The sequence below is a fragment of the Cherax quadricarinatus genome, chromosome 10 (genome assembly GCF_038502225.1).
Source record: "Cherax quadricarinatus isolate ZL_2023a chromosome 10, ASM3850222v1, whole genome shotgun sequence".
In the NCBI taxonomy this organism is placed as follows: domain Eukaryota; kingdom Metazoa; phylum Arthropoda; class Malacostraca; order Decapoda; family Parastacidae; genus Cherax; species Cherax quadricarinatus.
Window position 1 is genome coordinate 7,345,752 of NC_091301.1, and position 20,628 is coordinate 7,366,379.

General features: G+C 42.6%; 1 protein-coding gene across 1 annotated transcript in view; it reads left to right on the forward strand.

The window, feature by feature from the left end:
* shop (sulfite oxidase) overlaps positions 1–19,128 on the forward strand; it is a 43,515-nt gene extending 24,387 nt beyond the window's left edge. Inside the window, exon 3 of the mRNA XM_070083594.1 lies at positions 18,637–19,128. Coding sequence (XP_069939695.1) covers positions 18,637–18,938 — 302 coding nt within the window. The 3' untranslated portion in view covers positions 18,939–19,128. The remainder of the gene's footprint in view (positions 1–18,636) is intronic.
* Positions 19,129–20,628: the final 1,500 nt, after the last annotated feature.

Genomic DNA, 20,628 nt, shown 5'->3' on the forward strand with positions numbered 1-20,628 from the left:
TGGCGGGGGCCCCAGAGAAAAGAGGCGGCCAGTCCTTTTTCCCCCATAGCCGGGTTTGTTGGACTCCCCCCTCGTTCTGTTGGGATCTTAATGGGGAAAAAAACAGCCTTGTTCAGGCGATAAAAACGTCCCGAGGGTTGACAAGGACTATGCCTTCTGAATCCTCTACGGGGTAAAGGGGAGGAGCCAGAGGTAGGTGGGAAATCAACAATTTTCTCATGCCCAAACACTGCAGAAGGTCATCAAGCCCCTCTTATGGGTGCTGGTTGGGGTCCCCCAATTTATAATATGTTGACAGTTGTTTTTGTAGAGGGGGGGTAATATTTTCCATTGGGAAAGTTGATAGGGTCTGCATGTTCCCACTGAGGTCTGCATTGCACATGCTAGTACAGAGGTACTAGTTTTTCGGCTTAAAGCATATTTAAAGTGTGTGGGGGGGAACATCTTGTTGGGGGCATGAACACAGAAAGCACCCTAACCCCCCTCCTTCCCCTTCTGTCTCTTCTCATCCATGGGTGTAGCAATTCTTGCAAAATTTTCTGAGCCCTTATAAAATGCCCAAAAGCTATCATGTCGGGGGGTTTAAAGCTATGGGGAGCTCCCCAACTTAGTAATGAAACCTCTTGTTGGGACAGGATTGATAATACTCCTCATGATAAAGGGGTCCTTGGGTGGTGGGTGTGTAGAATAGGGGTGCCTGCCCTTGAGGGAGGGTCTGAGGCGCTGCGGGATGTGTCGGGGGTTTGTATGGCCCAACCCCACCTCTGGGCTGGGATAGGAGTAGCTGAGTGGTGGCGTTGAGAGTTTTTGCAATTCAGAGACCCTGCTTTTGTTCAAAGGTTTAAAAAACAGGTGGCCCTGTCTGTAAGTTTTTTTTTCTTCCGACACGGGTTCTTTTCCTTTCGGGGCGTATTTCCCTGGTATCTACGGGCAGTTGTTGGCAGATGCCCCCTTTGGTGACAGCGAGGCCCGCCTGGTGCCTGGGAGGGTGGACTAGGTTTTTGTACCTCCCGTGTTTAAGTTTGTTCCCCTTCTGGGTGGGAATGTGTTGTGGAGGTGAGCGGGTGATTCTTCCCCACCACGTCCTCCCCCGTCCCCTACCCGCCCCCTACCAGTTCGCAGATGGCCCTCTGTTGTCGGAGCGGGGATCAGGGTAAGTTCCCGATCTCTGCATTCCTTAAAAACTCTGGCTCGACTTGCTGTGAACCTACTCAGATTCTAGAATAGTACGGCGGTGTGCTGACAGGTTAGGATCAGAGATGGTATGTGCACTGTCAAGTAGCGGGAGTGGCTGAAGCAAATTAGGTGTAGGAGGTTCAGATCCAAGGCAATTTTGGGGGAAAGGGTTTTTCCTCTGTGGTGGGCAGAGGTTTTGTTAAATTCCCAAAAATAGTGTTTTTAACTCTGTCATCTGTGGGGCCTTGCGTGACGAATTCCCAGATGTTTACCCCCGAGTTGCTCAGTGTGGGACTTGCAGTCTTTGTAATATGTGCCATCATGAGCACGTCATAATGACATACCCTACAATAGCTTGTAGGTTATCTTTTTTGGGAGCTCATGAAATGCTTCCTGTGATGGATTATCTTGCTGCAACTTTTCCACAGCCCAAGGGCAGTCTTGATCTTTTGGGCAGGGTCCCGGGTGGACTTCTGAAATTTCCTGTCTACTTCCCTACCCCGGATTATGGATTTTAAAATTTTTTGAAATTTTCCCGCAACAAAAATTCTTTTTTGGGGTGCAATCTTTTGGCGTAGTTGGAAAAATGGGCTCCTTTCCCCAAGAAGATCCTTTCCCTTTTGGTACCCAAAAAACTGCAGTATCTACTGGGACAATAGCCAATGGGGTGAAAAATCTTGCTTTTGCGGGTGAAAACATCCCCGAGGAGGGAGGTTTGAAGTTCACGGGGGAGAGAGGGTGGGTGGATGTCGTGGGTGGGGTGGAGGGGGGGTGGGTGGGGGGGTTTTTTGCGGTGGGTAGTGGAGGGGGCAGTGGGCCACTAGCTGGAAGTGTTGCCTTCTCACTATCACTTAATAAACACTCTCTCTATCTCTCTCTCTATCTCTCTCTCTATCTCTCTCTCTCTCTTTCTCTCTCTCTCTCTTTCTCTCTCTCTCTCTCTCTCTCTCTCTCTCTCTCTCTCTCTCTCTCTCTCTCTCTCTCTCTCTCTCTCTCTCTATCTCTCTCTCTATCTCTCTATCTCTCTCTATCTCTTTCTCTCTATATCTATCTCTATCTCTCTCTGTCTCTCTCTCTATCTCTCTCTCTATCTCTCTCTATCTCTCTCTCTATCTCTCTCTCTCTCTCTCTCTCTCTCTCTCTCTCTCTCTCTCTCTCTCTCTCTCTCTCTCTCTCTCTCTCTCTGGGTTTTCTTCTATTTTCTCCATAAACCATGCGTGTCATAAGAGGCAACTAAAATGCTGGGAGCAAGGGGCTAGTAACCCCTTCTCCTGTATACCTTAGTAAATTTAAAAAAGAAAAACTTTCTTTTTTGGGCCACCCTGCCTCAGTGTGGGATATGACCAGTTTTTTGAAAGAAGAATAATTTCAATACGCGGTCACATAGGACAAAGTCATATTAGAAAATGTGAAGAGAGATAACAGGTGGATACAACTAACTTTCACACTGATCATACATGAAAAGTTAGGGATATAAAGAAAATGATGAAGCCACTCATGGCAAAGTGTTTCCTTTAATAAATACAGTGGTCCCTCAATAATCGTCCATAATCCGTTCCTGGAAGTGGGACTATTATCGAAATGGACAATTTTCGAATAAATTTTCCCCATGAGAAATAATGTAAATCCAATTAATTCGTTCCAGACACCCAGAAGTATCAACAGAAATTTTTTTTTTTACCTAAAAGATAGATTTACATGCACAAAAGAATGAACATTCAACATGACAGTTACCTTTATTGAAGGCTGTTGTTGATGAATGGAAGACAGGGAGGAGGAGAGAGGGAAGAGAGGTTACTTGGAAGGGGAATCCCCCTCCATAAGGACTCTAAGGCACTAATAAAATGTATAAATGAACATTGGTAATAGGGGTAGTTGATGAGTGGAATGGTCTGCCGAGTAGGGCGATCGAAGCTAAAACATTGGGTAGTTTCAAATTTAGGTTGGATAAATACATGAGTGAGAGGGGTTGAATTTGAGTCGGACTTGCACCTGAGCTTATTTCTTGGGTAGCATTTGTTCTGTTAATGGGTTGGATTTGTGAAGGACTGGCCTAGTATGGGCCAGCAGGCCTGTTCCAGTGTTCCTACTTTCTTAAGTTCTTATTTAACATCACACTTACCAGTAGGGTGATCAAGGCTAGGACCTTGGGTAGCTTTAAGAAGAGATTGGACAAATATACGAGTTGGAGGAGCTGAGTTTGATTTGTATCATTGGGTACGGGAGTAAATTCTTGGGTAGCTTTGGGTGGAGGTCATTTTGATAAGGACCTGCCTTCTATGGGCCAGTAGACCTTCAGTGTTCTTCCATTGTTATGTTCTTATTGGCTATTTGTTTGTGTGAAGGATGGATGGTAAGTTTGTTGGAGAATATGACACTAATATCAACTCTATGGCTTATTTATCTATCACAATTCAACTAATATGACATAATAAACAATATTAATAACATAGAAACATGGAATATACTCTAGAATGAATAAAATAAGTCATTATGTATGTCACGAGAGGTGTTGTGTTGTTGTTGGGTATATAAGAACATAAGAACATAAGAAAGGAGGAACACTGCATCAGGCCTGTTGGCCCATACTAGGCAGGTCCTTTACAATTCATCCCACTAACAAAACATTTTCCCAACCCAGTCCTCAATGCTACCCAAGAAATAAGCTCTGATAACTCTATCCCCTCATTTGGGACTTGCAAATGAGTGGATAAAGTTATCAGAGCTTATTTCTTGCGTAGCATTGAGGACTGGGTTGGGAAAATGTTTCGTTAGTGGGATGAATTGCAAAGGACCTGCCAAGCATGGGCCAACAGGCCTGCTGCAGTGATCCTCTTTTCTTATGTTCATTAACCACTATCACAACTGCTTCCACTCTACCACCACCATCTTTGTATTTTTCTACAAACTTTTTCATAAATTATGTGTTTCTCACATTCTTTACCAAAGGGCTGGCACTAGAAGCTTTATTTGGAGCCATGGTAGCTTATTTAGCACTTGCAAGCACTAAAATCAATGGAATATTATGAAATATTTCGTAGGACCATGTGAGGGAACCATCACTCACTGGTAAACAATGGCACACTTGCTGGGAAGGAAAGGCCGAGGCGGCTCAGAGCGTGAGTATGCGTCTGGGACGAAGGACTATTAGGACTATTAGTGAGTTATCAGACCATTTGTGAGCCAATATTTTGACGAAAAAACAGGACTATTTCTGAAATGGACAACTTTCAGGCCGGATGATTATTGAGGGACCACTGTATCCTGAACTGTACATAAATGCCCTTATCTACAAGGAAACTGCAAGATGTATCAACATGTCAGTTAGACTAGATATGTCCCAGAAGGAAATGTTAAAAGTAAAACATTTGGAAACAGCCAGAAAATAACATAAGAAGAGAGTTTTTTTTTACACAAATCACTTTTACAGGCTAAGAGCTGTTATCCAACCTCAACTTATTTCACAGCCCAGTTCTATCTAAGGTATACTTCCACCCTGAGGATGCAACCCACAACAGTCAACTAGCACCTAGGTGCTTGCTTGTTTCTAGGTGAACAGGGGCAGCAGGTATAAGGAAACATGCCCATCATATCCACCCTTGCCGGGGATTGAACCACAGACACTTGGCATGTAAGCTGTGTGTGCTGCCAACTGAGCCACGAGATACTAATATAAGTGTAACAGGCCTGTACTTTCCTGTCTTATGATATCTAGAGCAAATATAGAAAGCATCCAAAGTAGAGAGAAACTTGTTCATGAAATATGTATACACATACCAACAAAAATAAGAGAATATCAGAGACACTAAAGCTAAGGGACATTGTTTGTCTGAAACCAAAGTGGAAAAATCATATTTTAAATAAGGTAGTTTTTTTAAAGTAACTACTCAGTTTGGCAAAAGAGACAGAATAGGAAAGAAAGGTCATCTAGCAGTTTTGGTAAAATCATAATTTCAATCTGGATATTAAAATCTAAAACATAATGATAACAAAATTATAGTGGTAGAGATCCAGAATGAAAAGGCAAAAACACATATTGGGTAATTGTAAATATATACAGTTCACCAGCATTTCAAAGTTAATATTAACAATTATAAAAACAGAAAAAAATGTCCAGAAGAGATTTTGGTGTAAATTCAAGGATTATGTGGATTAAAATAAGGGTTGGATGCAAAAAGTGGGTCATAATAAGCATGTATGCACCTGGATAAGAGAGGAATGTAGAGAAGAGAGAGATTTTGGGAGATGTTAAGTGAATGTATAGGAACCTTTGAACCAAGTGAGAGTAATTGTGGTAGTCGTGGTGAAGAGGCTCTTGGTCTGAGGAATTAGACCTGTTGGTCTCCTTCCTCAGACCAAACCTAATTACCCCCCAATCCCCCCTTCCCTATCCCATCCTCCCAATCCTCCCTTTTTCCTTTCCTCCTCCTCCCCATCCCTCCTTTATTCCCTTCTTTTTGGCCTTTGGGATTCTTCCCACAGGCACACTAGTTCCTAGGTAGGGGAAAGGGTACCGGGGTCCATCCCATTCTGTTGAGGTTCTTGGCGGTGGTGTAGTTTGCCGTGGAATCTGGATCACCTGGGGAAATCCTGATCCCTCTCCGGTCTCCCGGGGAGTGGCTTTGGGTGCCTTTCGGCGACGGGTGTATCTCTGGAGGTCGCCTTTTGGATTCCAGGGGTGGTGGCCAAAGGAGGTATGCTTTGTGGCGGATATCCGGCCGCCTCTCTTTTGTCCACCGAGGTAGCTCGGCAGATGTGAGGTTGCTATCCCAGATTGCTGGTTTACTGGCATGAAGGGTAGGGTATGGCACGGGTTCCACATCACATCTGCGCCACTTGCGGTGCTGAGGTCCTCTTGGGCGCGAAGGGAGATTTCCAGCCCTTTCATTCCTCCTAGGAACTATTCCTCCCCATTCCCCCTTTTTTTTTATTCTTTTTTTTATTTTTATTTTCTTTTCTTTTTGTTTTTCTTAAAAACAAAAAGAAAGAAGTAACCTAACCATGGAAGACCCAGTCCATGACCCTGCTACCCCCAGACCCCTTCTTGATACTGCACCCTGTTCTGACCCTGCCTCATTTTTTGACCACTCTTCGGACACTCATGATGGCCCTGTACCTCTTGCTGGTGCTGTTTCATCACCCGCTTCAGGTACCAGGGTTTCGACTGACTCCGATTTGTCTGACCTCTGCTCTCCTTTGACTATGCTTCTGGCCTCTCCCTCTACGGTGCAGCAATTTTCGAATCGCCAGCCCGTTTTACATCAGACCAACTCTGGTCCCACTCCTAAATGCCAACGTCAATTGCCTGATGATGATACTTCGCCACCTTCTCGTTCTACTCAGAAAAAACCGACATGCCATGCACTCCCTTTCCACACTCAGTTTCAGAATGCACAGTGGACTAAATTCTTTACTTTACGACCGACTTCCTCTATTGCCTATCTTTCCGACCATAGTATTGGCAAGGCGCTCTTATGCCGTGTTGGTAGAGATATTTCCTTTCATACTCTCAAGAGTGGTACGCGCATCATCACTGTCCAGAATGCTACCCAAGCTCATGATCTTTCCCTTCTTTCACATATTGATACTATTCCTGTCACTATCAAAAATCATCATTCCCTCAATTCTTGTAGTGGTACTGTCATTCTGCCCCATACTATAGTCCAACAGAATTTCCAGACATGTGCAATGACATTCTCGAACAGCTGGAACCCCAAGATCTCCCAATCCTCAAAGTAGACACATCCTTCCTGCCCAGAGACAATACCCTTGCAATGTGGCTTGATTAATTTTTGACAGCCATGAACTCCCATCCTCTGATTATGTAGCAGGACATCGGTTACAAGTTCGAAAGGTGATCCCTACACCACAACAGTGTAGAAATTGCTGGCGATTTGGTCACCCAGGGAAATATTGCAGATCTATAGCCAAATGCCCAGTCTGTGGTGCTGATGACCGTTCTAATCCGTCTTGTAGTCAACCTCCCTCTTGCCTTGATTGTCATGAGGCTCACCCTTCTTACTCTTGCCATTGCCAGGTCTATTTAAATGAGTGAGAAATCCATTGCCTCAGAGGCAGGAGGTCTCCCTTATGTTATGGCAGTTTCTCATCTATGCCTCCAAGTGAGACTACCACGTATTTCTTATTCTCGTGTTTCTAAACATCCCCCCCACTTCTGGGGTCCCATCTTCTGCAACCTCCTCTGTGGTTACCCCTCCCATAGTCACTCCTGTCTAATTCTTTTGCTGTCCTGGGCTCAGAAATCCCTGCTTCAACACCTCCATCTATTCTCATCTTCATGTTCTCCCTCATAAGCCCTGGTCTCGACCAGACCTCATATGACACCTCCCAATCGCCCCTCTACTTCTCAAAAGTCCAAAAAATCCCCATTGCTCAAATCTCTAACTCCTCCTTCCCTTCTTCCACCTCCACATTTTAACTCTCCAGTCTCTGTACCTGGTTCTTTCCCTCTCCCTGGCTCTGTTACAAGTGTGGAGGTTCACCTTCCTCCTCGTAGTGTGCCTTCCTTCCCTGTCCCCTCCCAAGTTTCTTCCTCTTCTGTCCCCTCCCACACTTCTTCAGTTCCCTCCACCCTTTCGTCTCCCCCCTACTTTGGTACAGTCCATTACTGTCCCAATCTTTACTCACCCTCCTCCTCCCATCTCCAATATTGTCTCCCATACAATGTCTTTGAATTCAGATACACTTGAAGCTAACTCAGAATATATTGCAGAGACTAAACCATCAATGGACACTGATCCGCCCCCTGTTCCTTCTCTTTCCTCTCCTCCATCTGCGCAACTCCTTTCTTCGCAGCACTCCGTTCCTTCGCTACTTGAACATTTTTCCGCTGCCGCCACATGTGGACTTTTCAAACCCCTCTAGTCTGTAGGTACCCTTACCTGCAGATTTCTGGTATCTTTATCGTTGCCAATCATGGCTTATTTACAGTGGAATATCCGCGACCTCAGGTAATCGGGGTGAGCTTCACATGTTGCTTTCCCGGTTTTCCCTTGTTGGTGTTTGCTGACAAGAACCAAAATCACACTCTGCTGTTATCTATCCCATCTCAGGCTATAATTTACTGTATTCTTCGGATCCTTTTTCTGATGGGACCTGTAATGAAAGTGCCCTTCTACGCACTGATATTCCGTACAATCAGCTCTTTGTTTGTACTTCGCTGCATTACACTGCAGCCTGTATCCACTTGCATAAGTGGTATACAATCTGTTCTTTGTATCTCTTTTTGCCTTCTCGGGCATATCTATCCCAGATGTTGCCTTTCTTGTCTCGTCCTTACCGCCACCACTTCTGTTACTAGGCGACTTTAATGCTCATCATTTCCTCTGGGGGGGGTCTCACTGTGATTCCCGTGGCATTCAGTTGGAGGCTTTTCTCGCTTCTCACCCCCTCCATGTTTTAAATATGGGTATTCCCACCCATTTTGATCCTTGTACTCATACTCTCTCTTGCATCGATCTCTTGGTCTGCTCTTCCTCCACTGCACCAGATTTCACCTGGTCTGTTCTCCCGGACTTACATGACAGAGATCATTTTCCAATCATTCTTACTTCTCCTTCATATTCACCACCGCTTCGTCGCCCACGCTGGCAGTTTGCTCAAGCAAATTGGGACCTTTACTCGCAACTAACTGCTTTTAGTGAGGTCCCTTGTTCGTCCTCCATTGATGAGCTCTTACACTTGTAGTCCTCTGTTTTAACCACAGCTTGTCATTCTATACCCCAAACCTCTGGCAGGCATTCTCAGAAGTGCGTGCCTTGGTGGTCTCCTGCAGTAGTACATTTGAAACACGCTGTGTGGGGGCAGGTACTGGTACAGTAGAACCACCGAGAGACTTGATTTTAAGCAGAAGCGTGCAGTCACTTGCCGTGTCATCCATGACGCTAAACGCACTTGCTGGCGAGATTGTTTACACCATCACCTCTGCTTCCTCTGAGTGCAGTCTGGAAAAAAGTACAGAAACTGAGTGGTAAATACTCTCCTGACCCGGCTCCTGTTCTACGGGTTGCCGGTGTTGATATAGCAAACCCTCTTGATGTTGCCATTGAAATTGGTAATCATCTGGTCCATATTTCTCAGGGGGCTACATCTGTACCCCTTGTTTCTTTCCTCAAAGTTTGCCAGAGTTAGCACCCTTAGAATTTTCTTCTCTCAAAGAAGAATCGTATAATATGCCTTTTACACTTCAGGAACTGGAGGCAACACTCTCAGCTTGCCGATCATCGGCAGCTGGGCCAGACGACATTCATATTCGGATGTTACAACATTTACATCAGTCAGCCTTTGCAGTCCTCTTACACCTCTTCATTCTTATTTGGTCACAATGAGTTCTTCCAAAGCTGTGGAAATCTGCTATTGTTCTCCCTTTCTGCAAACCGGGTACTACGGGACATGATGCTTCCCACTATCGTCCCATTGCTCTTACTAGTGCAATTTCCAAGGTGATGGTACGTCTGGTAAATCGATGTTTAATGTGGTATTTAGAGACGCACAACAGTCTCTCCACTAGTCAATATGGCTTTCATAAGGGCCGTTCTACCATAGACCCCTTACTGTGCTTGGATATGTATGTTCGTAATTCATTTGCAAATAACTACTCAGTTATTGCCATATTTTTTGGCCTTGAGAAGGCATATGAGACAACTTGGAGGTATAATATTTTGGCCCAAGGCCTCCGAGGCAATCTACCATCCTTCCTTAAGAACTTCTTAACTGAGAGACATTTCCGTGTTCGAGTTAATAATATGCTGTCCCCAGACTTTGTCCAAGCTGAAGGTGTCCCCCAGGGTTGTGTTCTGAGCACAACACCTTTTCTCCTTGCTATAAATGATTTGGCCTCTTCTTTCATCCAATATTTGGTCATCCCTCCATGTTGATGACTTTGCTATTGCTTGTGCAGGCGCTGACTGTCACCTCATTAGTCTCTCCAGCATGTGATCAACTGTGTTTCTCATTGGGCCACCACTCATGGGTTTAAATTTTCCACTACTAAAATTCACCAAGTTACTTTCACTAGACGCTCTGTTGTCTCCGATCATCCTTTGTACCTCTATGGCTCGTGCATCCCTGAACGTGATAGTCAGGTTTCTAGGCCTTCTCTTTGACTGTAGGTTATCCTGGAAACCTCACATTACCTCTCTGAAGGCAATTTGTCACAGCCGGCTGAACCTTCTTAAAACCCTTGCTCATCTTTCATGGGGAGCTGATCGTCAAACTCTCCTTCACCTACATTCAGCCCTCATTTTATCGAAACTCGATTATGGTGACCAGATCTATTCAGCGGCCTCTCCTTCTACTCTCTCTAGCCTTAATCCCATCCATCACCAGGGATTACGTTTATGCCTCGGTGCTTTTCGCTCTTTCCCTGTTGAGAGCCTCTATGCAGAAGCGACTATTCCACCCTTGTCCGATCGCCATGATGCCCATTGCCTTTGCTACTAGGTTCGCTCTCATAATCTCCACAACCCATCCATATACAGAATAGTCACCAATGTTAGTAGACATTCTTTATTTGTTCATAGTCCCTGTTTACTCCATCCCTTTTCTCTTCGCCTCCATTCGCTCGTCTTCCCTTCAGTTACCACCTTTCTATGTTCATGTCGCATCTCACTTTTCCCTGCTCCCCTGGGAAGTTCCGGCTGTTCGAGTCTGTTCTTTATCACTCCCTTGCGCAAAAGTCCAACTGCCTACGGTAGCTTCCTGTTCTCTTTTGTTTGACCACTTCCACTCTCATTCTCATGCCATCGCTGTATACACAGATGGCTCTAAGTTTTCTGACGGCGTTGGATTTGCAGCAGTGTTTCTGGACAGTGTCGTGCGTGGGCATTTACTAACCTCAGCTAGCATTTTTACTGCTGAATTGTATGCCATTCTTGTAGCACTTATCCGTATTGCATCTATGCCTGTGTCACCATTTGTGGTTGTTTCAGACTTCCTTAGTGCTTTACAGGCTATACAAAAATTTGATACGCCTCATCCCCTAGTTCTCCGTATCCAACTTTGGTTATGCCGTATCTCTACCAAGCATAAAGATGTTGTTTTTTGTTGGGTCCCTGGTCATGTTGATGTACAGGGCAATGAACAGGCAGACACTGTTGCACGGTCAGCAGTACATGACCTTCCAGTTTCATATAGAGGTTTTCCATTCATGGACTGTTTTGCTGTAATTGCTACCCACCTTCACATCCATTGGCAACAACGTTGGTCTGATCTGCTCAATAACAAACTTCATTCTTTTAAACTGAGTCTAGGTTACTGGCCGTCTTGTCATCAGTGTCGAGGTTTGGAGACTACTCTCTCTTGTCTTCGCATTGGCCACACTCGTCTTACTCACGGGTATCTCGTGGAGAGATGCCCTGTTCCTCTCTGTGAAAATTATCAGGTTCCAGTATCTGTTAGCTACATTCTATTAGACTGCCCACTCTATCAACGAGCACGCAGAATTTACCTCCAACATCGTCTCCGCTCTGCTCCTCTCTCTTTACCTTCCCTTCTTGCTGACAGACCCTCCTTTAATCTGGACTCTCTCATTGACTTTTTGACAACAACTGATTTACTCCACAAACTCTGATGATGATGCCTTTAACACTCCCCACAGCCTTTTCTACCGCATTTTCTTGCTACTCTCTACCCCTGCACTATCCACTGCCCTGCTGTCCTCCGTAACCTACTAATCATCCCTCTCCCTTTTGCTACCCAATACTCTTGCTTCCTTCCCTGCTCTGCAGCGCTGTATGGCCCTTGTGGTTTAGCACTTCTTTTTTTATTATATTTTTTTTTTATTATTATCACACTGGCCGATTCCCACCAAGGCAGGGTGGCCCGAAAAAGAAAAATTTTCACCATCATTCACTCCATCACTGTCTTGCCAGAAGGGTGCTTTACACTACAGTTTTTAAACTGCAACATTTACACCCCTCCTTCAGAGTGCAGGCACTGTACTTCCCATCTCCAGGACTCAAGTCCGGCCTGCCGGTTTCCCTGAACCCCTTCATAAATGTTACTTTGCTCTCACTCCAACAGCACGTCAAGTATTAAAAACCATTTGTCTCCATTCACTCCTATCAAACACGCTCACGCATGCCTGCTGGAAGTCCAAGCCCCTCGCACACAAAACCTCCTTTACCCCCTCCCTCCAACCTTTCCTAGGCCGACCCCTACCCCGCCTTCCTTCCACTACAGACTGATACACTCTTGAAGTCATTCTGTTTCGCTCCATTCTCTCTACATGTCCGAACCACCTCAACAACCCTTCCTCAGCCCTCTGGACAACAGTTTTGGTAATCCCGCACCTCCTCCTAACTTCCAAACTACGAATTCTCTGCATTATATTCACACCACACATTGCCCTCAGACATGACATCTCCACTGCCTCCAGCCTTCTCCTCGCTGCAACATTCATCACCCATGCTTCACACCCATATAAGAGCGTTGGTAAAACTATACTCTCATACATTCCCATCTTTGCCTTCAAGAACAAAGTTCTTTGTCTCCACAGACTCCTAAGTGCACCACTCACCCTTTTCCCCTCATCAATTCTATGATTCACTTCATCTTTCATAGACCCATCTGCTGACACGTCCACTCCCAAATATCTGAATACATTCACCTCCTCCATACTCTCTCCCTCCAATCTGATATCCAATCTTTCATCACCTAATCTTTTTGTTATCCTCATAACCTTACTCTTTCCTGTATTCACCTTTAATTTTCTTCTTTTGCACACCCTACCAAATTCATCCACCAATCTCTGCAACTTCTCTTCAGAATCTCCCAAGAGCACAGTGTCATCAGCAAACAGCAACTGTGACAACTCCCACTTTGTGTGTGATTCTTTATCTTTTAACTCTACGCCTCTTGCCAAGACCCTCGCATTCACTTCTCTTACAACCCCATCTATAAATATATTAAACAACCACGGTGACATCACACATCCTTGTCTAAGGCCTACTTTTACTGGGAAATAATTTCCCTCTTTCCTACATACTCTAACTTGAGCCTCACTATCCTCGTAAAAACTCTTCACTGCTTTCAGTAACCTACCTCCTACACCATACACCTGCAACATCTGCCACATTGCCCCCCTATCCACCCTGTCATACGCCTTTTCCAAATCCATAAATGCCACAAAGACCTCTTTAGCCTTATCTAAATACTGTTCACTTATATGTTTCACTGTAAACACCTGGTCCACACACCCCCTACCTTTCCTAAAGCCTCCTTGTTCATCTGCTATCCTATTCTCTGTCTTACTCTTAATTCTTTCAATAATAACTCTGCCATACACTTTACCAGGTATACTCAACAGACTTATCCCCCTATAATTTTTGCACTCTCTTTTATCCCCTTTGCCTTTATACAAAGGAACTATGCATGCTCTCTGCCAATCCCTAGGTACCTTACCCTCTTCCATACATTTATTAAATAATTGCACCAACCACTCCAAAACTATATCCCCACCTGCTTTTAACATTTCTATCTTTATCCCATCAATCCCGGCTGCCTTACCCCCTTTCATTTTACCTACTGCCTCACAAACTTCCCCCACACTCACAACTGGCTCTTCCTCACTCCTACAAGATGTTATTCCTCCTTGCCCTATACACGAAATCACAGCTTCCCTATCTTCATCAACATTTAACAATTCCTCAAAATATTCCCTCCATCTTCCCAATACCTCTAACTCTCCATTTAATAACTCTCCTCTCCTATTTTTAACTGACAAATCCATTTGTTCTCTAGGCTTCCTTAACTTGTTAATCTCACTCCAAAACTTTTTCTTATTTTCAAAAAAATTTGTTGATAACATCTCACCCACTCTCTCATTTGCTCTCTTTTTACATTGCTTCACCACTCTCTTAACCTCTCTCTTTTTCTCCATATACTCTTCCCTCCTTGCATCACTTCTACTTTGTAAAAACTTCTCATATGCTAACTTTTTCTCCCTTACTACTCTCTTTACATCATCATTCCACCAATCGCTCCTCTTCCCTCCCGCACCCACTTTCCTGTAACCACAAACTTCTGCTGAACACTCTAACACTACATTTTTAAACCTACCCCATACCTCTTCGACCCCATTGCCTATGCTCTCATTAGCCCATCTATCCTCCAATAGCTGTTTATATCTTACCCTAACTGCCTCCTCTTTTAGTTTATAAACCTTCACCTTTTTTATTATAATAATAATAATAATGCATAGAAATGGGTTTAGTTATAGGTAATACATATTTTAAGAAAAAGATGATAAATAAGTATACAGGATATGATGTAGGGTGTAATGACAATATAGTTTGTTGGACTACATATTGGTAGATAAGACTTTTGAGTAGACTTCAGGATATGCATGTTTATAGAGGGGCCACAGATAGATCACTTTTTAGTTGTAGCTACAGTGAGAGTAAAAGGTAGATGGGATACAAGGAAAATAAAGGCAGCAAGTAAGAGAGAGGTGAAATTGTATAAACTAAAAGAGGAGGCAGTTAGGGTAAGATATAAACAACTATTGGAGGATAGATGGGCTAGTGAGAGTATGGGCAATGGGGTCGAAGATGTATGGGGTAGGTTTAAGAATGTAGTGTTAATGTGTTCAGCAGAAATTTGTGGTTACAGGAAAGGTGGGTGCGGGAGGGAAGAAGAGCGATTGGTGGTATGATGATGTTAAGAGAGTAGTAAGGGAGAAAAGGTTAGCATATGAGAGGTTTTTACAAAGTAGAAGTGATGCAAGGAGGGAAGAGTATATGGAGAGATAAAAAGAGTGGTGAAGCAATGTAAAAAGAGAGCAAATGAGAGAGTGGGTGAGATGTTATCAACAAATTTTGTTGAAAATAAGAAAAAGTTTTGGAGTGAGATTAATAAGTTGAAGTCTAGGGAACAAATGGACTTGACAGTTAAAAATAGGAGAGGATACTTATTAAATGGAGAATTAGAGGTATCGGGAAGATGGAGGGAATATTTTGAGGAATTGTTAAATGTTGATGAAGATAGAGAAGCTGTGATTTCGTGTATAGGGCAAGGAGGAATAACATCTTGTAGGAGTGAGGAAGAGTCAGTTGTGAGTGGGGGAAGTTTGTGAGGCAGTGGGTAGAATGAAAGGTGGTAAGGCAGCTGGGATTGATAGGATAAAGATAGAAATGTTAAAAGCAGGTGGGGATATAGTTTTGGAATGGTTGGTGCTATTATTTAATAAATGTATGGAAGAGGGCAAGGTACCTAGGGATTGGCAGAGAGCATGCATAGTTCCTTTGTATAAAGGCAAAGGGGACAAAAGAGAGTGCAAAAATTATAGGGGGATAAGTCTGTTGAGTATACCTGGTATAGTGTATGGTAGAGTTATTATTGAAAGAATTAAGAGTAAGACAGAGAATAGGATAGCAGATGAACAAAGAGGCTTTAGGCCAAGTGTTTACAGTGAGACATATAAGTGAACAGTATTTAGATAAGGCTAAAGAGGTTTTTGTGGCATTTATGGATTTGGAAAAGGCGTATGGCAGGGTGGATAGGGGGCATTGTGGCAGATGTTGCAGGTGTATGGCATAGGAGGTAGGTTACTGAAAGCAGTGAAGAGTTTTTACAAGGATAGTGAGGCTCAGGTTAGAGCATGTAGGAGAGAGGGAGATTATTTCCCAGTAAAAGTAGGCCATAGACAAGGATGTGTGATGTCACCGTGGTTGTTCAATATATTTATAGATGGGGTGTAAGAGAAGTGAATGTGAGGGTCTTGGCAAGAGGTGTGGAGTTAAAAGAAAAAGAATCAAACAAAGTGGGAGTTGTCACAGTTGCTCTTTGCTTATGACACTGTGCTTTTGGGAGATTCTGAAGAGAAGTTGCAGAGGTTGATGGATGAATTTGGTAGGGTATGTATAGGAAAGAGTAAGGTGATGAGGATAACAAAAAGATTAGGTGATGAAAGATTGGATATCAGATTGGAGGGAGAGAGTATGGAGGAGGTGAATGTATTCAGATATTTGGAAGTAGATGTGTCAGCAGATGGGTCTATGAAGGATGAGGTGAATCATAGAATTGATGAGGGGAAAAGGGTGAGTGGTGCACTTAGGAGTCTGTGGAGACAAAGAACTTTGTCCATGGAAGCAAAGAGGGGAATGCATGAGAGTATAGTTATACCAACACTTATATGGGTGTGAAGCATGGGTGATAAATGTTGCAATGAGGAGAAGGCTGGAGGCAGTGGAGATGTCATGTCTGAGGGCAATGTGTGGTGTGAATATAATGCAGAGAATTCGTAGTTTGGAAATTAAGAGGAGGTGTGGGATTACGAAAACTGTTATCCAGAGGGCTGAGGAGGGGTTGTTGAGGTGGTTCAGACATGTAGAGAGACTAGAATGAAACCGAGTGACTTTGAGAGTGTATAAATCTGTAGTGGAGGGAAGGTGGGGTAGGGGTCAGCCTAGGAAAGGTTGGAGGGAGGGGGTAAAGGAAGTTTTGTGTGCGAGGGGCTTGGATTTCCAGCAAGCATGTGTGAGCATATTTAATAGGAGTGAATGGACTCGAACAATTTTTAATACTTGACGTGCTGTTGGAGTGTGAACAAAGTAACATTTATGAAGGGATTCAGGGAAACCGGCAGGCTGGATTTGAGTCCTAAAGATGGAAAGTACAGTGTCTGCACTCTGAAGGAGGGGTGTTAATGTTGCAGTTTTATAACTGTCGTGTAAAGCACCCCTCTGGCAAGACAGTGATAAAGTGAATGATGAAAGTTTTTCTTTTTCGGGCCACCCTGTCTTGGTGGGAATCGGCTGATGTGTTAATAAAATAAAAAAATAAATCCATTAACCCTTTGAGGGTTTTCGTCGTACTAGTACGTCTTACGCGTAGGGGTTTTTGACGTACTAGTACTCATAAATTCTAGCGGCCTCAAATCTAGTGGGAGAAAGCTGGTAGGCCTTCATATGAAAGAATGGGTCTATGTGGTCAGTGTGCACAGTCTAAAAAAAATCCTGCAGCACACAGTGCATAATGAGAAAAAAAAAACTTTTACCATTTTTTTTGAATAAATCAGCGACTTTGCAGTGTATTTTCGTATGGTATTTATTGTTGTATTCTAGTTTTCTTGGTCTCATTTTATAGAATGGAAGACATATTACAGAAATTGAGATGATTTTGACTGGTTTTACAAAGAAAGGTGCCTTGAAATTGAGCTCAAAGTAGCAGAAATGTTCAATTTTTACCAAACTTCAAAAGTAAACAAATTGTGCCAAGCGTGCAATACACGTCAACTGGTGAGTCTAATATTCTTTCACAAGTGCACCAATAATATTTATACCATTTTTTACACTAATGCAGTAGTCTGCATAACAGTAAATCTTATATTTTTTGTGAAAATAAAAATTCAAAGTGGAAAGCAAAAGAATATAAGAGGGGCCTTGAGACATGACTAATGACTAGAGGAAATGTCATTTTAGTGCCAGGAATGTCTTTCTTGTTTATTCTGGACCCTATTCGGAAATTGGCATCTTTTGAAATTTGTGTGAAATTGGCAAAATTGCTAAATTCTGACCACTGTACTGGATAGTTGAATTTCATAAATGAGTGGTTTCTTGCACCCATTCGATAGAAAAAATGGAGTTCTAGCGAAATATTCATGTTTTTTGTCGACTAGTACAGTGAAATTGGCCGAAAATGGGGCTCAAAGTAGGCAAAATCGCCGATGCGTAAACATCGCCGAGACCGCTAACTTTGCAAGAGCATAATTCCGTAAGTTTTCTATCAAATTTCAAACTTTTGGTGTCTTTATGATCGGGAAAAGATTCTCTATCTTTTCATAAGAGAAAATAATTTTTTTTTTTTTTTTAAATTTGGCCGACCCTGAGAACGAGTTTCGGAGAGGGCCTGTCGACCCTCAAAGGGTTAAGGCCCATTTTAAACAATTCCTTATCATTTCTGAGTCTTGTATGAAGCCTCCCAAAAAATGAACACTATAAAAAACTCATGAATAATTGAAGATATCTGCAGGAGGCCCTTCACTAAAAACTTAGGTAATCCAAGCATGGTAATTTGGAAGCTCATTAATTTTGGGGGTTTGAGGTAATCCAAGCATGGTAATTTTTAAGCTCATTAGTTTTGGGGGTTTGACCTTATAGATAATAGATTGCTACTAAACACGCATGCAACATTACAAAATCAAACCCAAGATAGTGATGTTAAAGATGATGATAATAGGCTGACCATGGCTTAACCCCTTAGACTTGTTTTTACTACTGTTTAACATGAATTTTTTTATTGAAGAAAGATTTCTGTGGAAGTTTTGATACTATTTATTCTGGAAAATTGTCTATTGTGAAAGTCCTGGCCTCTCTGTGTATGGATTGCAAGTATGCAGTCAAACCCAGTACAGTATAGCCTTTAATTTCTTATTTTATACAGCTTCAGCACTAAAGCATTTTGGATTTTTTGGTTCTGTTACTACTTTACTTTTTTTAGGATATGCTTGGAGTGGTGGAGGCAGAAAAATCATCCGAGTTGATGTTTCTGGTGATGGTGGTAAAAACTGGCAGGCAGCTGATGTCCTGGAGTCTGACGAAGCACGACATCCAAGGGCATGGGGCTGGACTTTGTGGTCAGCAGAAATACCTGTCAGTGCCAAGAGTTCAACAGTGCAACTTTGTGCTAAGGCAGTTGATTCTCAGTATAATACACAACCAGAAAACTTTGAGAATATCTGGAACCTCCGTGGAGTTCTGGCCAATGCCTATCACAGAGTTAATGTTATCCTTCAAAAGTAACTACCAGTATGGTACAATACATGTATGTTTGAGTACATTTAAAAATCTTAATTTATGTTCTTGAGAATACTTAAAATGCATGCTGTACACACTCTTATATTGCACAATATTTAACAATAATTTACATCCATGTTTAGATATTGTATTAAACAAGGTATATGCTCTGTTTCTAATAAAAATGTAGTAATTATTTGGGAATTTTTGTAAGTCTCCAGCCTGGCTTGTTTGTTAGTTTGGAGTTATTTCAAGCATGCAGAATGAATTTCAAGCACGAGAGTTGGTAATTATTATTATAATCAAAAAGAAGCGCTAAGCCACAAGGGCTATACAGCGCTGCAGGGTAGGGAAGGAAGCAAGGGAATTGGATGGCAGAAGGGAGGGGGGATGATCAGCAGGTTACAGAAAACAGCGGGGCAGGGGATAGTACGGGGGTAGAGGGTAGCAAGAGATTGAAGTAGAAAGGGCTGAAGGTATCAGAATTTGTGAAGTAAGTCAGTTGTTGTCAAAGAGTCAATGAGAGAGTCCGGATGAAAGGTGGGTCCATCAGCGAAGGTAAACGAGAGTTGGTAAGAAACCTCTTTTTTTTTTTTTAATCTGACCCTTCAAGGGGTTGCCTTCATACTAGTAAAGAGTTCTTTGTCCAGTGGCTTGAGTTACCCTCCTCTTCCTTGAATCTGTTTCCCAGGAGCTTTTGACTGCTATGGGCTTATATGGAAACCCTCTTACAGAGACAAATAAGATCATTGCTTATGCATACCAGTAACCATAAGCAGTGATCTGAAATATACATTTCAGATGGAGAGAAAAGGGATATTTATAGGCGCACCAAGAGAGGAGAGATTAACCTTATTGACCAATATGTTTAGTTAAAAAGAGAAGTAAAAAAGGGGATCAGAAAAGCTAAACGTGACTATGAAATTAAAGTTGCTAATGAATCAATGAGTAATCCAAAAGGGTTCTTTCAAGTGTACAGGACGAATGAGAAGGAAAAGGTAGGACCTCTGAAAATTGGGAATGGACAGTTGACAGATAACGAACTGGAAATGTGTTCTCTGTTTAATGATTATTTTTTGTCAGTCTTTACTCAAGAAGACATTAATGAGATTCCAGAAATTAACAATTATTCAGTTCCTGAAGAATTCAAATTAACGAATATTACTGTTACGAGGGACACGGTTATTAAACAGATTGATATATTGAAACAAAATAAGTCCCCAGGACCCGACAAGTTGTTTTCCAGGGTACTTAAAGAATTCAAGATGGAACTTAGTCAACCATTAATGAGCTTGTTTAACGCATCCATCTTAACTGGTGTTGTGCCAGAGATGTGGAAGATAGCTAATGTAGTTTCTATATTCAAATCAGGGGATACATCCATTCCATCAAATTACCATCCAATCAGCCTGACGTCTATAGTAGGCAAATTATTAGAATCGATTATAGCTGATATTATTAGAAGTTCTGACAAGTGACTGTGAAACAGAAACCTGTAACTGTATTTTACATGATGATAGGATTGCTGGTGTCTTTTTCTGTCTCATAAACATGCTGGATAACAGGTATATCTTGCTACTTCTACTTACACTTGGGTCACACTACACAGGCACACATTGCATATACATACACACGTCTAGATTTTTCTTCTTTTTTCTAAATAGCTCTTGTTCTTTATTTCCTCTATTGTCCATGA